The sequence below is a fragment of the Macrosteles quadrilineatus genome, unplaced genomic scaffold (genome assembly GCF_028750875.1).
Source record: "Macrosteles quadrilineatus isolate MER2022 unplaced genomic scaffold, UCM_ALF_1.0 Scaffold_1143__1_contigs__length_15565, whole genome shotgun sequence".
NCBI classification, from domain to species: Eukaryota; Metazoa; Arthropoda; class Insecta; order Hemiptera; family Cicadellidae; genus Macrosteles; species Macrosteles quadrilineatus.
Genome location: NW_026543736.1, coordinates 1 through 14,500, shown reverse-complemented (window position 1 = coordinate 14,500; position 14,500 = coordinate 1). Strand labels below are relative to the sequence as shown.

Below are 14,500 nucleotides of genomic sequence, written 5' to 3'. Positions count from 1 at the left end.
AACTAAACAAGATTCCTTGAAAAATTTCATGAGCCAAAAATTGACAGATAAAAATTTAATTTTCTTCAAGATTTGTATGCGTTAAGAAAGGTTTGTAATACATTGTATTGATAGCTAAAACAACTAAACATACTCTTGAACTGTAAATTTAGTTAACAACATCAATAGCTCTAAAAGAGTCAAAGTTTTTATGAATTTTCGACTATTCAGCAAATTTCAAGTAATAATCCATTATCATGCTTTTAAAATTTCCCAATTATTTGCTACTTTACGCCTGACATATACCTTCAACATCGCTGACAGAGATGTTATTTTCCAGCTAAGTCTGGAAGGCAACCAGCTGACTCAGATCAGCCACGTCAGATTACCCAGGAGCAACTCTGGAGTCAAGATGTTCCTCAGTGGAAACCCTTGGCACTGCGCCTGTGAAATGCTCAACTTCATCGAACATTACAACTACGCCATCAGGGACATTGAGTACATCAGGTAGACATTTTAATGAAATTTTTTAGTTTGAAAAGTATCTTCGCATTGGATAATAGTTTCGGTTTGTTTACGGAGGTTTCGGCTGATTGGGTTAGGAGGTGAAACTAGTTGGCAGTCCATCTACCATCATAAAGGTTTGCCGCTGGAACAAGTTAAACTCTGTGATGACTGTATCCTTGCATTTCACTAACATCTCTTGTGTTTAGGTGTGCCTCCCCGAGGTGGCTGGAGGGACTACGGACCGCCTACCTCACCAAGGAGATCCTCTCCTTAGACTCTGTCGACGGTGACTGCACACCCCAGACTCCTAGAGTGTCCAACTCTCACATCCTACCCTTGTACTCCACTAACATCTCTTGTGTATAGGTGTGCATCCCCGAGGTGGCTGGAGGGACTACGCACGGCCTACCTCACCAAGGAGATCCTCTCTGTTAAATATGGTATTAAGAGGTAAAATTGTGAGAAATACCTTTAGATCCTAAAACTGAAGATCCATTAGGGTTTTGGTAGAACAGGAACAAGATGAGCAGAGAAGCGATGGCTCTGGCCAGAGTGACGAAAATCGAAGGACCACAGATGAAAGATGATGTTGAGAAATGACTATTGTTGTGTAGTATGTAATTCTTCACTGATTTAAATTAAAACTCTTCTTCATTAATAAAAAGAAAGCAATTCACTACTCATGAATATTCTGGACTGTACACGAAAATTTACAACACATTTACTTTAAATAAAAATATCTTCTTGGATCCTAGCTTGACACTTGGTACTATAAATTTGGAATCCATATTTAAATGAGAAATGATGAAATAATGCACTTGGAGCGGTAAGAGAGAAAGAGAGATTAAAATATTTAATATGAACTAAACCAAAAGGTAAGCACTGTGTACTGTGAGAGAGGTGAGTCTAAACTGAACTGACTAGTACGAAGTGCTGTAGTGAACTTTGGACAGTGATGTCATCATATCAGCTGTTGTATCCTTTCAATAACTGAACTAAAAACTTGACTTGAATGTTAATACTACTTGATTAATTGTTTATATTTGACTGTATATAGTTCATATGTTATTAAATAAATATTTTATTAAATGTCCTTAGTTGAATTACTAAATATTTAACATACCGGCCCCCCCTGAACCCCTGGGTTCTGAAAACAACACAAAAAATGAGAAAATCAATAAAAAAGGGGGGTGGTAACTCCTCTTCACTATTCCATAGGAAGGACAGACACCTTTGTCACAGGACGAGAGAGGTGTCCACTTGCGGTCTTCAGGTGCACGACCCGTACTATTCCATCAGTACCAGGTGAAACGGAGAGAACTCGTCCAAGCTTCCAGGAGAGTGGAGGCAAGTTGTCTTCATGAATGACAACCAAGTCATTGACTTCAATATTCTTCTTGGGGTTGACCCATTTATTTCTCTCTTGAAGAGTGTACAGATACTCTTTCTGCCAGCGAGCCCAGATATGTTGACTGAACTGTTGGACTAACTGCCAGCGTTTTAATCGGTTGATAGGAATGCTACGCAAGTCAGGTTCAAGAGGTGTCATAAGAGGACCACCTACTAAAAAATGACCTGGCGTCAAAGCTTCTAGGTCCGAGGGATCAGAAGAAAGAGGAGTTATAGGCCTAGAGTTCATCATTCCTTCAATACGGGTGATTAAAGTCGAAAACTCTTCCAGTGACAGGGTCTGTTGTCCAATGACTCTTATTAGGTGAAATTTCACACTTTTGACGGCCCTCTCCCAAAGGCCTCCCTGATGAGGTGCATGTGGAGGTAAGAAGTGAAATTTAATATTGAAATTCTCAGCGTAGCATTGTACTGTGGAATCCTTGATTAAATTTTCAAAGTTGCGTCTGAGTTTTTCGGATGCACCTGTGAAATTTGTAGCATTGTCACAGTGAATATCTGAAACGATTCCTCGTCTGGAGACAAATCTGGTAAGAGCGGCTAAATAGGCATCCGCTGTTAGGTCGGTTACTACTTCTATGTGTACCGCCTTAGTAGAGAAGCAAATAAATATACAAATATAAACCTTGATAGGTTGAACTCGTCTTAGTAGATGTTGCTTCACAAAGAAGTGTCCTGCATAATCTACACCAGATATGGAAAATGGCCTTGAAGGTGTAACTCGATTCATAGGTAATTCCCCCATGAGTGGAGAAGAATGAGGAGGTTTACATCTGAAACATTTTATGCATTTAAAGATCCTAGATCTTATTAAGCTTCTAGCACTGAGAATCCAGTACTTGTTTGCCAGCATAGCCTGAGTTAGAGTTGGACCAGAGTGCAAATATAAGACATGATGGTGGTCAATCAAAATATCAACTAACCTATGACCTTTAGGTAGCAAGACGGGGTGTTTGTGATCTTCAGAGATATCAGCCTTGTTTATTCTTCCCCCTACTCGAATGAGGCCATCTTTATCCAGATAAGGAGCTAGGCGTCTAATGCGTACAGAGCAAGGTTTATTGGATTTCAAACATGAGATTTCTTCAGAAAAATATTCTCGTTGAACCAATTTACAAATCAGGTTATGAGCCTCTTTTATCTCCTGAGAAGTTAAATTCCCAATTTGTTTAACTTTATTTCTGGTGTTATGAATGAAGCGCAGCAGGTATGCGGAAACATGAAGTAGTGTTGTCCAAGATGAGAAGCGAGTGAGGAGAGAAAATGGTTCATCCGGAACAGCAGAGAGAGTGTTAACTGTGAGAATCTTAGTTTCAGGGATAGACTCTTCAGGTAAAGATTTACAGACAGACTTTGGCCAATTTTCTTCAGAGTTACACAACCAGACAGGTCCATTCCACCAAAGTGTGTGGTTAATCAAATCTTGTGGGGCGGTACCCCTTGACCCAACATCCGCTGGATTTTCTAGTGATGAAATATGTTGCCAAAATGAAGGTGGGATATTTTCCTGTATTTCTGCAACTCGATTTGACACATAAACCTTGAGTCGATAAGAGGGCATGCCAATCCATGAAAGCACGATTGTGGAATCGCACCAAGCTGTGTATGAACTAATCTTGCAGTGAGGTGAGAGAAGTTGTATACAGTAATTTAGGAGCTTAGACATCAGGTGTGCTCCGCAGAGCTCCAAGCGAGGTATGGAAATACGCTTCAGAGGTGCGACTCTTGACTTCGCTATCAGAAGATAAGTCGATATAATTCCTTGTGAATTTACAACTCTCAGGTAAACACAACTACAATATCCTGCTTCACTTGCATCAGAAAAAGCATGTAGCTGAATATCTTTAGCAGAAGAAAGCCCCACATAGCGAGGTATCTTGAGCATTTCAATATATGGAAGTTCATTGGCGAACTTGTTCCAAACTGATATAACGCTGTCGTCTAGGGGTTCATCCCAATCGAGACCAAGTGTCCATAAGTATTGCATGAAGGATTTGGACCAGAAGGTTACAGGAGTTAACCATCCTGACGGGTCATAGATCTGTGATATCACACTTAAAACAATTCTTTTTGTAGGAGTTTCCTTAATATTTTGAGTTCCTACAGAATAAGAAAAAACATCTTCATTAGGAATCCATTTAAGTCCTAAAACACTATGAACTGGTTGTTCGGGAGCTCGAAAACCAATAGGTTTTTCTTTGTGATCTTCAGGGATCGACTGTAAGAGTAATGGATTATTCGAAGACCATTTTCTTAACTCGAAACCTCCTTTTTTGAGTAACTGAACCACATCATTTTTCAACAAAAGAGCGTTTTCTACGCAATTACTACCCAATAGGGCGTCATCGACATAAATCTGATCCTTTAGAGCAGTTGCGGCTAGAGGATGATTTTTTCCTTCATCAATAATGAGTTGTTGAATGACACGATTTGCCAAGTAGGGCGATGATGTGAGCCCATAAGTGACAGTCGCTAGCTGATAGATTTGAAGAGGCATTTTATCATTCTCTCTCCAGAAAATAAGTTGAAATATCTGATCAGATTCCTTTACAAGGACTTGTCGAAACATCTGCTTGATGTCGCATGAAAAAACAACCGCATGTCGGCGAAAGTTGAGAATGATGTCACATATGTTGTTGTGGAGTTTTGGTCCTTGATGAAGAATACTGTTGAGAGACAGAGATGTTGATGTAGGTGCTGATGCGTTGAATACTACCCTTAATTTTCCATCTTTAAAAATTCCATGATGTGGAAGGTAGTAATGAGGATTATTTTTAAGACGTGGTGACTGACAGAGTGTCATATGTCCCGAAGACAAGTAATCTCTCATAAAATCAACATAAGTTTCCTTGAAATCAGGATTAGAACGAAATTTATTCTCCAGAGACCAGAATAGGGATTTTGCCATTTTGCTCGAGTTGCCTAATGTTGACGGATCGTCTGAGAAAGGCAAAGAGACAATATATCTTCCTTCAGGAGTGCGAGAGTGCGTAGATACAAAATGTTTTTCACATTTTTCTTCGGCTAAGGATTGCTTGCTTGTAAGAGGGGGTTCCTCTACAGCCCAAAACTGTTGGATAGAGGTGTGAAGATCCAAACTATTGGTGGTTAAGAGTGTGACTAATCCATGAAATGAATTTTTGCAAGTTGAGGCGACAGGGGTCGATCCTAAGAGCGCATATCCAAAAATGGTGTCAATTGCTACAGGCATATTCTCACCAAGTGACAAAAACTGGCCTTTCACAGAGGAGGCAAAAAGGTCAGCTCCAATTAGAACATCAATAGGAGCGGGTTTATCAAAAGTAGGATCGGCTAACATTAAATGTTGCATCTGTGAGCGAACTTCAGGAGTGATCTTAGCTCGAGGTAAATCTGGAGTGATATTATCCAAAATGAAGACAGGGTGAGAGCTTGCCAATACATATCCACTAAGGGACTGGAGAGTGACATGAGTTAACCCTTTTGTTTTCACCTGAGCAGACGAGATGCCATTAATAAGCGTTTTATTAGCATGAGAGCGCTTAATCCCTAAAGACTGAGCACATCTTTGAGTAATGAAGGTAGACTGAGCAGCAGAATCTAAAACTCCCCTACAAACTAGGGTCTTACCTTCGCTTGATTTTACCACAATTAAAGCAGTGGCAAGAAGAACTGTGTTCTCTGTATTTGTCAAACCAACAAAACCAGATTCATTTTTATTTGAGTCAGAACTTGGAGCTCGTTTGTCTGTGTTACCTTTAGACACATTAGGAGAGGGATTATTTTCAGAATCCATAAAATGCAAAAGAGAGTGATGTTTTCTTTTACACGTAGAACATGTACGCCATGAATTGCATTCCTTTACCTTATGCTTATCGCCAAGACAGTTGGTGCACAAATTTTTGCCTTTAACAAAATTATACATTTCTTGTGAAGTCAATTTAAGAAAACCTTTGCATTAATAGATTTTGTGATCTGCACCTGCGCAAAATGTACAAACAGTGCGAGGAGTTGCAATAAGCGCCGATTTATTTGAGCGCTGAGGGGGTTTTACTTGAGTGTGGTGGCCTAAGGTACCCTTAAGAGATGATCCCACATTAGTAAGATTAGCTGCTTCAAGATTTACACAGTGAGACTCAATGTACTTGGTTAACTCATCTAACTTAGGAGTTACAGAGTTATCACTTCGACTCTGTTCAAAATGATGGCGAAAATCAGAATCAAATTTTCTTAACAAGTGAGAGGTCAAAATTAAATTTTCCTGAGAAATTTCTTCATCTAGAGCTTTAAGTGCTTCAATGTTTTCATTTAAAACAGACAAAAACCTTCTAAGTTGCTTCACTGAGGGATTGTGAAGAACTGGTAAGTCTAACACATTGTTGACATGAAGAGAGATTAGTAATCTTGTATTCTGATACCTTTTAAGTAGAGATTCCCATGCAATAAAATAATTAGCATTAGTCATAGGGATGTTTTTAACAACTGAAAGTGCCTCTCCCTCAAGACAGCTTAACAAATAACTCATTTTTTCAACACCAGAAATACTATCATTTTTATGAATAGTATTTTCAAACAAATTTTTGAACGCCATCCACTTTTCATGTTGACCTGAGAAGGTACCAAGTTGAAGTTTAGGAAGCTGTACACTAACCTTAGTTGTAGCTACTTGGCTGATAGCTGCATTGGAATCATCCAGGTTTGGCTGGCTCGACTGGTTAGAGCTTGGGGAAGGTATCAAGTTCACACACAAAGAGTGAATAGACACATAGAGATCACTTATTTCATCTTGTAATGTTGAAATTGTAGTGATATTTTCACTTTCATCTAATTCCTCAGGTAAAGGCACAGTGCCGAACAACTTATTCACTAATTTGTCAAAATCATTATTTTTGGCTGTAGCGGTGGAATCCAAAAGAGTGAGCTTTGTTATAAGTTGAGGAGTGATAGGTTCCTTTTCGATAGCAAGCACTTTTGCTTCAATTGACTTAAGCCTGGCTAGCACAAGCTCAGATTGCTTCACAAAAGTTGAGAACCTCATTTTGAATAAGTCTTAAATTCAATAAAATTCCAAAATAAAAATAAATGCAGATTAAAATAAGTTTATAATGAGCAAAACTTATTTAAAGACAGCCAGGATTCATTGTATTAAATATTAATATTAGTCAACTTGAAATCAGAGAGAAATATTCAGCCATAGTATAGGCCTATAAAAAGTTTAAGTCCCAGAAAATATCTACCTGCAATTATTTCCAGATAATAAATTTGAAATTCAATAAAACATGTTATTTCAAACACAAACTGTAATTAAATGTTCAATCCGTATTAATAAACATTCTTCTGTCACTTTAATTTAAAAGTGTAAGCAAACAATTGAGGTTATGAAAACATAAACAAAGTCTTGCATAATGACATTTAAGTTTTCATTTCTATCCATCAGCAGCGCTAGTGTTGATCAGCTGTGAAGTTGGTATGACTTCCATGATTTTCTGAATATTCAGCAACAAGAGAGAAACTTGTTTCACATTACAGGGGGGAGAGAGGGGGGCAGACAGGATGCAGCCCGATAATGCACAATAGAGAATAGACAAACTATGCATGAAAATACAGGAGTTGTAGACAGTACAGTCTGAGAACAAAATTTTCTGTCTGGGACAACAAAACTTTATGTGTTATTTCACAAATTACTGCAACAATTTAATAAATTGATAATAATGTGATCAAAAATATTTAATCCTCTTGTTAATGATACTTAATGTTGATGACAGATTTATTCAATTAATTTATTCAGTTCAATTAAATACAAAACTTAATAGTCACAGTAGATTATTTTCCATAGGCTGGGAAACTTCCGGCTCGAAGGACCATGTTAAATATGGTATTAAGAGGTAAAATTGTGAGAAATACCTTTAGATCCTAAAACTGAAGATCCATTAGGGTTTTGGTAGAACAGGAACAAGATGAGCAGAGAAGCGATGGCTCTGGCCAGAGTGACGAAAATCGAAGGACCACAGATGAAAGATGATGTTGAGAAATGACTATTGTTGTGTAGTATGTAATTCTTCACTGATTTAAATTAAAACTCTTCTTCATTAATAAAAAGAAAGCAATTCACTACTCATGAATATTCTGGACTGTACACGAAAATTTACAACACATTTACTTTAAATAAAAATATCTTCTTGGATCCTAGCTTGACACTTGGTACTATAAATTTGGAATCCATATTTAAATGAGAAATGATGAAATAATGCACTTGGAGCGGTAAGAGAGAAAGAGAGATTAAAATATTTAATATGAACTAAACCAAAAGGTAAGCACTGTGTACTGTGAGAGAGGTGAGTCTAAACTGAACTGACTAGTACGAAGTGCTGTAGTGAACTTTGGACAGTGATGTCATCATATCAGCTGTTGTATCCTTTCAATAACTGAACTAAAAACTTGACTTGAATGTTAATACTACTTGATTAATTGTTTATATTTGACTGTATATAGTTCATATGTTATTAAATAAATATTTTATTAAATGTCCTTAGTTGAATTACTAAATATTTAACACTCTCCTTAGACTCTGTCGACGGTGACTGCACACCCCAGACTCCTAGAGTCTCACATCCTACCCTTGTACTCTACTAACATCTCTTGTGTATAGGTGTGCATCCCCGAGGTGGCTGGAGGGACTACGCACGGCCTACCTCACCAAGGAGATCCTCTCCTTAGACTCTGTCGACGGTGACTGCACACCCCAGACTCCTAGAGTGTCCAACTCTCACATCCTACCCTTGTACTCTACTAACATCTCTTGTGTATAGGTGTGCCTCCCCGAGATGGCTGGAGGGACTACGCACGGCCTACCTCACCAAGGAGATCCTCTCCTTAGACTCTGTCGACGGTGACTGCACACCCCAGACTCCTAGAGTGTCCAACTCTCACATCCTACCCTTGTACTCTAACATCTCTTGTGTATAGGTGTGCCTCCCCGAGGTGGCTGGAGGGACTACGCATGGCCTACCTCACCGAGGAGATCCTCTCCTTAGACTCTGTCGACGGTGACTGCACACCCCAGACTCCTAGAGTGTCCAACTCTCACATCCTTCCCTTGTACTCTACTAACATCTCTTGTGTACAGGTGTGCATCCCCGAGGTGGCTGGAGGGACTACGCACGGCCTACCTCACCAAGGAGATCCTCTCCTTAGACTCTGTCAACGGTGACTGCACACCCCAGACTCCTAGAGTGTCCAACTCTCACATCCTACCCTTGTACTCCACTAACATCTCTTGTGTACAGGTGTGCCTCCCCGAGGTGGCTGGAGGGACTACGCACGGCCTACCTCACCAAGGAGATCCTCTCCTTAGACTCTGTCGACGGTGACTGCACACCCCAGACTCCTAGAGTCTCACATCATACCCTTGTACTCCACTAACATCTCTTGTGTATAGGTGTGCCTCCCCGAGGTGGCTGGAGGGACTACGCACGGCCTACCTCACCAAGGAGATCCTCTCCTTAGACTCTGTCGACGGTGACTGCACACCCCAGTCTCCTAGAGTGTCCAACTCCAAGATGGCTCTACCCACATACTCACCTACACTCCGGGCCGACCGGCTCCAACTCCTGGCGCTCATAGTGTTCGTCATGGCCGCCCTCTTCATGCTCTTCCACGTCCTCTGGGCGCGCAAGAAGGACAAGTACAGATTCGAAGACGATCGCGAGGACATCCACTATATCAGAGTGGAGAAGAAACCCACCTTCAAATAGTTTGATCTCTTGTCGAAAACGAACAGCTGTGATTTTTTATCGTTTTACGTGTTTGATGTGTATTTTTAATTAAATGTGAATTTTGTGTTATACCGTGTTACTTTCTGTTTTACTTAAGTCTAAATTATTTTGTAAAGGTAAACGTGATATACATGTCGGTTTATAAATAATATTTGCATTTACAACTCATTTTGGAAATAAATTTGTAACTATATCCTAACTGAAAAGATTAGTTTGATGAGATTATCAATATAACCATTGTGATACGTAAGTCATGTATACCAGATTTTCACACTGAAGTGCTCTACAGTGCTTTATCAGTTCTGACATCTGAAACGTATGCAAATATTCTTCTCTAAGTTTGCTACCATTCCTTATTTCTTCACTTGTTTTCTAAAAAAAAAAACTACGAACCTTTAGTATATTTTTTATTGGATATTTTACACGTAGTATTGGACTTTAACTTTGACTTTGACTTTTATTATATGAACACATTCTTGTTTGCCATTAAAATACTGTCTATGTGCAACTTGAAAATATACCTTTGACTTAGATATTCAAAGTAACCGTTATAAAATGGAAACTCACTCATAAAATTTAAATAATAAAGCTCTCTGTAGATTGTCTTCGTTACTTTTCAAGAGAATAATATTATACTCGTATTTTTCATTGCCATTTTGACGTTGAGTTATAATTTGCCTATCTTTAAATAACCGTGGGGATTATTTAAAGAGTTGAACGAGTTATTTGACTAGAACCACCTTCCACTTTCAATACACTGCCTCTTTTAGATTTGTTGAAATTTTTTCTTGTAATATTTCATCAAGCTACTTCTTTTGCTGATTGTATGGTTTCAACCAATAACTCAGGTTTAAGCTCAGGTGAAGTTTTAATGATATTTACTAAATCGACTTATATCAGTGAAAGGAACAACAGGCCACCGATCTGTGTGTGGAACTTATCAGGTAAAGCAAGGGGTGAGACGGCACAGTACAAGAATAAGCTTTGCTGATAAATTTTATTTTTTTGTCCCACCTTCACATCCTAGACCGCTTCGTTCTAGCCTGGGACTGTTTTATAAATTATTTCAGGCTAGTCTTAGAGGGTCGTGGTATTATCACATGGATAAAATACATTGGTGATTGGTGGGATTTGAAGCCGACACTTTGGGCTCCGAAGCTCGCGTTTTACCACTAGACCAGCTTAATCCCCAATAAAAAATATTGCAAAAACAGTATGCAAACCCACTACATCACTTCCATGGATTCCCAAGTCCCCGCGTTTCTTTTTGAGGCGTTTTTTTTTGCTACTTAAATAATAACGAGAGTCAATAAATTATTATCATTCGTTACAGTTTCATCTGTGTACAATTAAGAGTTGTCTTGTGATAAGGAAGAAAATCTATAGACATAAAGAGAATACACCAGATACATTTAGTTACACGGAGACCACAACAAAAAGGACTGCTAACAGATTCAAGAAATGCGGAGTTTCAATAGCCTTCAGGACTCAGAACACCATGAGTAAAATACTGCATCCTAAACTAGAAGATTCAAATTCGATGCTTTGGGCATCTACAAAATCAATTGTAGCGATTGTGATAGCGACTCCCGTTATACTTATAGAAATGTATTGCCGGTGCTTCCGGTACCCAATAGGATATAAGTAGAAACTGAATTCGAGATTCTTTTCATTCGCCTATTGGGTCTGATGAAGATTGGAGTTTCCAATCGAAATCGATCACCACTTATCTCTTTTATGTATATTTACCGTCTTCTGAGGTAACATTATAAGCGTAAATATATGTTTTAAGCGTTATTAGACGTATCTTTTATTTAACTTCCGTAAATTTAGTTACACGTACAATGCTGATCAAGAAGTTATTTAATGAAAAGTTTATACTTTTATCGTAAATCATATTTCCTACAAGAGAAACGTTCCAGTCAATTGAAACTGAACAATACGTTAACAAAGGTACAATTTAAATGGGAAATCAATCACCATAATTGCCAATGCTGGACCACAGAGATCTATTTATTTGGACGTATCGTGAATTCCTCTCTAACAGTTAATTCCGATACAGAGTTTATGCTTTGAGAGCTGAATATACCTCTGGTCCACCCAGTTGTATAGTAAATTTTGAGTATAGGTACTCTTAGTTTCCATGTAATAAATTTGTAAAATAAAACGCTTAAATTTTGATAATAATAAAGTTTTGAAACCAAAAACTCACATCTTTTATATGGCATTATTAGATTTACTCTGAATTTGTCTATGGTGTCTAAGTTTTACCATAGTACAAACCCGAAATTCCTTGGAAGTTCTTTGTTTGGTTGGGTATTGACAACAATTTCTATAATATCAAATCAAATAATCTATTATCATGGGCATTACATTCATTGACATTGTCAGTGGAGCAGAACAAAAAAAATCAAAGGTCATTGTCTAAATAATCAGATTTAACTGAAGTATGAGTCTGTACAAATTACTTTCAAATACAGGGTTAAAAATCACAATACACTATAAACAATTAAAAAAATTGAAGAAAGCAAAAATATACTATATAAAAGTAATTAACATATTTAGATGTTAAGTTACAGACTTATCACAGGTTGTTCCAGTAACTCTTCAATACAATAAAAAAGATTTCTTAAGGATTTCTTAGTAAATAAACATGAAAGGTACTAATATCGTCCTCCTAGATAATATAACCTACATTTATTTATTCATCCATAGAAAACAATATTCTAAACTCAAACTTCATTTTTGACAACGCTCTACTAAACCTAAATGTATGGACAGTAAAAATGTTCCTATCCTGAAAAAGACAACATAACGATATTTAATTATTAATAAAACGATTTCTTGCTAGAAAATACACCATAGGAAAATTTAATGTAATCGTAACTGAAAAACAATTCAAGAGCATTGAAAATTTGAGGTTAGCTTAACTTAAAAAAATTATTTAATGTAATCAGTAAATGCAGCAACATTGTATTATAAATTTGTAACACCTCATAAAAACTATAAATTAAGAACATTATTTGCTATGAAAATCCACAGAAAAATCCCAAAATCATTTCATAGTTTAAAAAATTAAAATAAACTGAAAAATATGTTTGAAAGAAATTTCTTACTCAAACTTACAAAAGAAAAACAAAATACATTAAAAACACAAGCAAGCTGTTTACGTAAAAGAAATTGTATTTTGTATTGATTTCGAACGACTTAGTTATACAGGGGACTAAAAAGTCAAGAACCCCCCCCCCCCCTTTAATATTTTTCCAACTAAATATACAGACATGTCCTTTTGGTGGTCGTGCAATCTTAGCTGGAAGTTTTATTTTAAGATTTTGACATCTTTGAGTGTCCACCCAAAAGGGGGGATTTGGGGGGCAACTCACATATTTTAAATGTAAACCCCCTGCAAGTGTCACCTCATTTTGAAGGGTTTACGAAAACTTAAAGAATGATGAAAACTAGAGGTCGCTATCTCTTCTCTATTAAAAATGGTAGCCCATCAAATTTTGTGGAAAATCAATGGCAAAATTGGGTCGTAATGGTAATATTGGTTACCATTTTGGATAGAGACACTAAAAAATTTCAAAATCATAAAATGAAACTTCCTGCTAAGATTGCACGACCAACAAAAGGATATCTCTGTATATCTACTTGGAAAAATATTAGATGGGGGGTCTTGACTTTTTATCCACCCTGTATGAGAATGAAAGGACAAACTAATATAATTGTTCAAAAGACAATCTGGTTTATCGTCCTTTACAAAGAATCATGATTGACGTTGATCATTTTTGTGCAGTTAGTTCTCACCCTAAAAATCGCGAATATCATACTATGACACTGTAAAATATCCTATGTATATTAAACACAGAGTAATTTGTCAATGTTTGAACAGAGAAGAAATGTTACATGATTAGTTGTTTGGGCACTAAATGAGTGTTCAGTAAATAAATAATTTATTATTAAATGGTATAAATTAACTTAATTCCGTTTGTGATCCTAAATTTTTGTAATGAGCAGCTACTGGTTTCGAGATTATAACTTCATCTTCAGGCTCTTGACTTGATTTAACTCTTGCAAGGTCGTCGATTATAAAATAGAACATATCAAGACAAGACACGTTTGAATAAATGTGTATTGTAATCAGGGCAGCTGGTGGAGGTCGAAGCGTCGAAGCATAACGTGTTTTGAAACAGGTATTTCAAAAACATATATAAATATATAGACTAAGTTCAGCATTGATTTACAACAACGCGTGAAAAATTGTTGATGTTAGTGTTGTTTAAACATTTTTTTTATCCTTATAATATAGAGTAAAGTAAAACGAGATATTTGTTCTAAATGAACGCCAAACAAGACTTTCGATCGCACAAAAGCCCAAGAGAAACAATATAATAATGAAAAAGTAAATTGGCTCGGTATACGAGACATTGTTTGTGTCCTGGGACGTTTTTCTACTTTAATTATGATTCGACATTTTGTATGAAAGAACAAACTAATATCTCTGCGTCGAACATAATCTGGTTTGTCGTCCGTCACAGGCCGACAAGATTGGCCACTTTGATCACTTTGTGAAGTTTGTTTTCTGTTTAAAACAAAATTGTAAACACAATTCTAGTAGTGGCAATATGATGGTCCTATGACACTTTAGGCACGTTTTCCCCATAAGAATAACATGGTGAGCTTTTTTTGACCACTTTTTTAAAAATCCAGCTCTCGGCCTATACAAGCCTATATAAATGTTCAATACCATTGTACAACACTATTATTATTTCAAATCCACATCCATTCACAAAATCGAGCGAGGTTTGCACGCGAACTCGTGCGCGCTCCCCCATATAAAATGCATGCTA

The 14,500-nt window shown here is 37.2% G+C and overlaps 1 protein-coding gene across 1 annotated transcript; it reads left to right on the top strand.

The window, feature by feature from the left end:
- Positions 1–319: 319 nt before the first annotated feature.
- Positions 320–9,306, top strand: LOC128982733 (uncharacterized; the record flags this gene model as incomplete). The annotated part of the gene is made up of 2 exons (XM_054401671.1): positions 320–486; positions 9,162–9,306. Coding segments are annotated over 2 exons (303 nt in total), but the record flags the coding sequence as incomplete, so codon positions are not given.
- Positions 9,307–14,500: the final 5,194 nt, after the last annotated feature.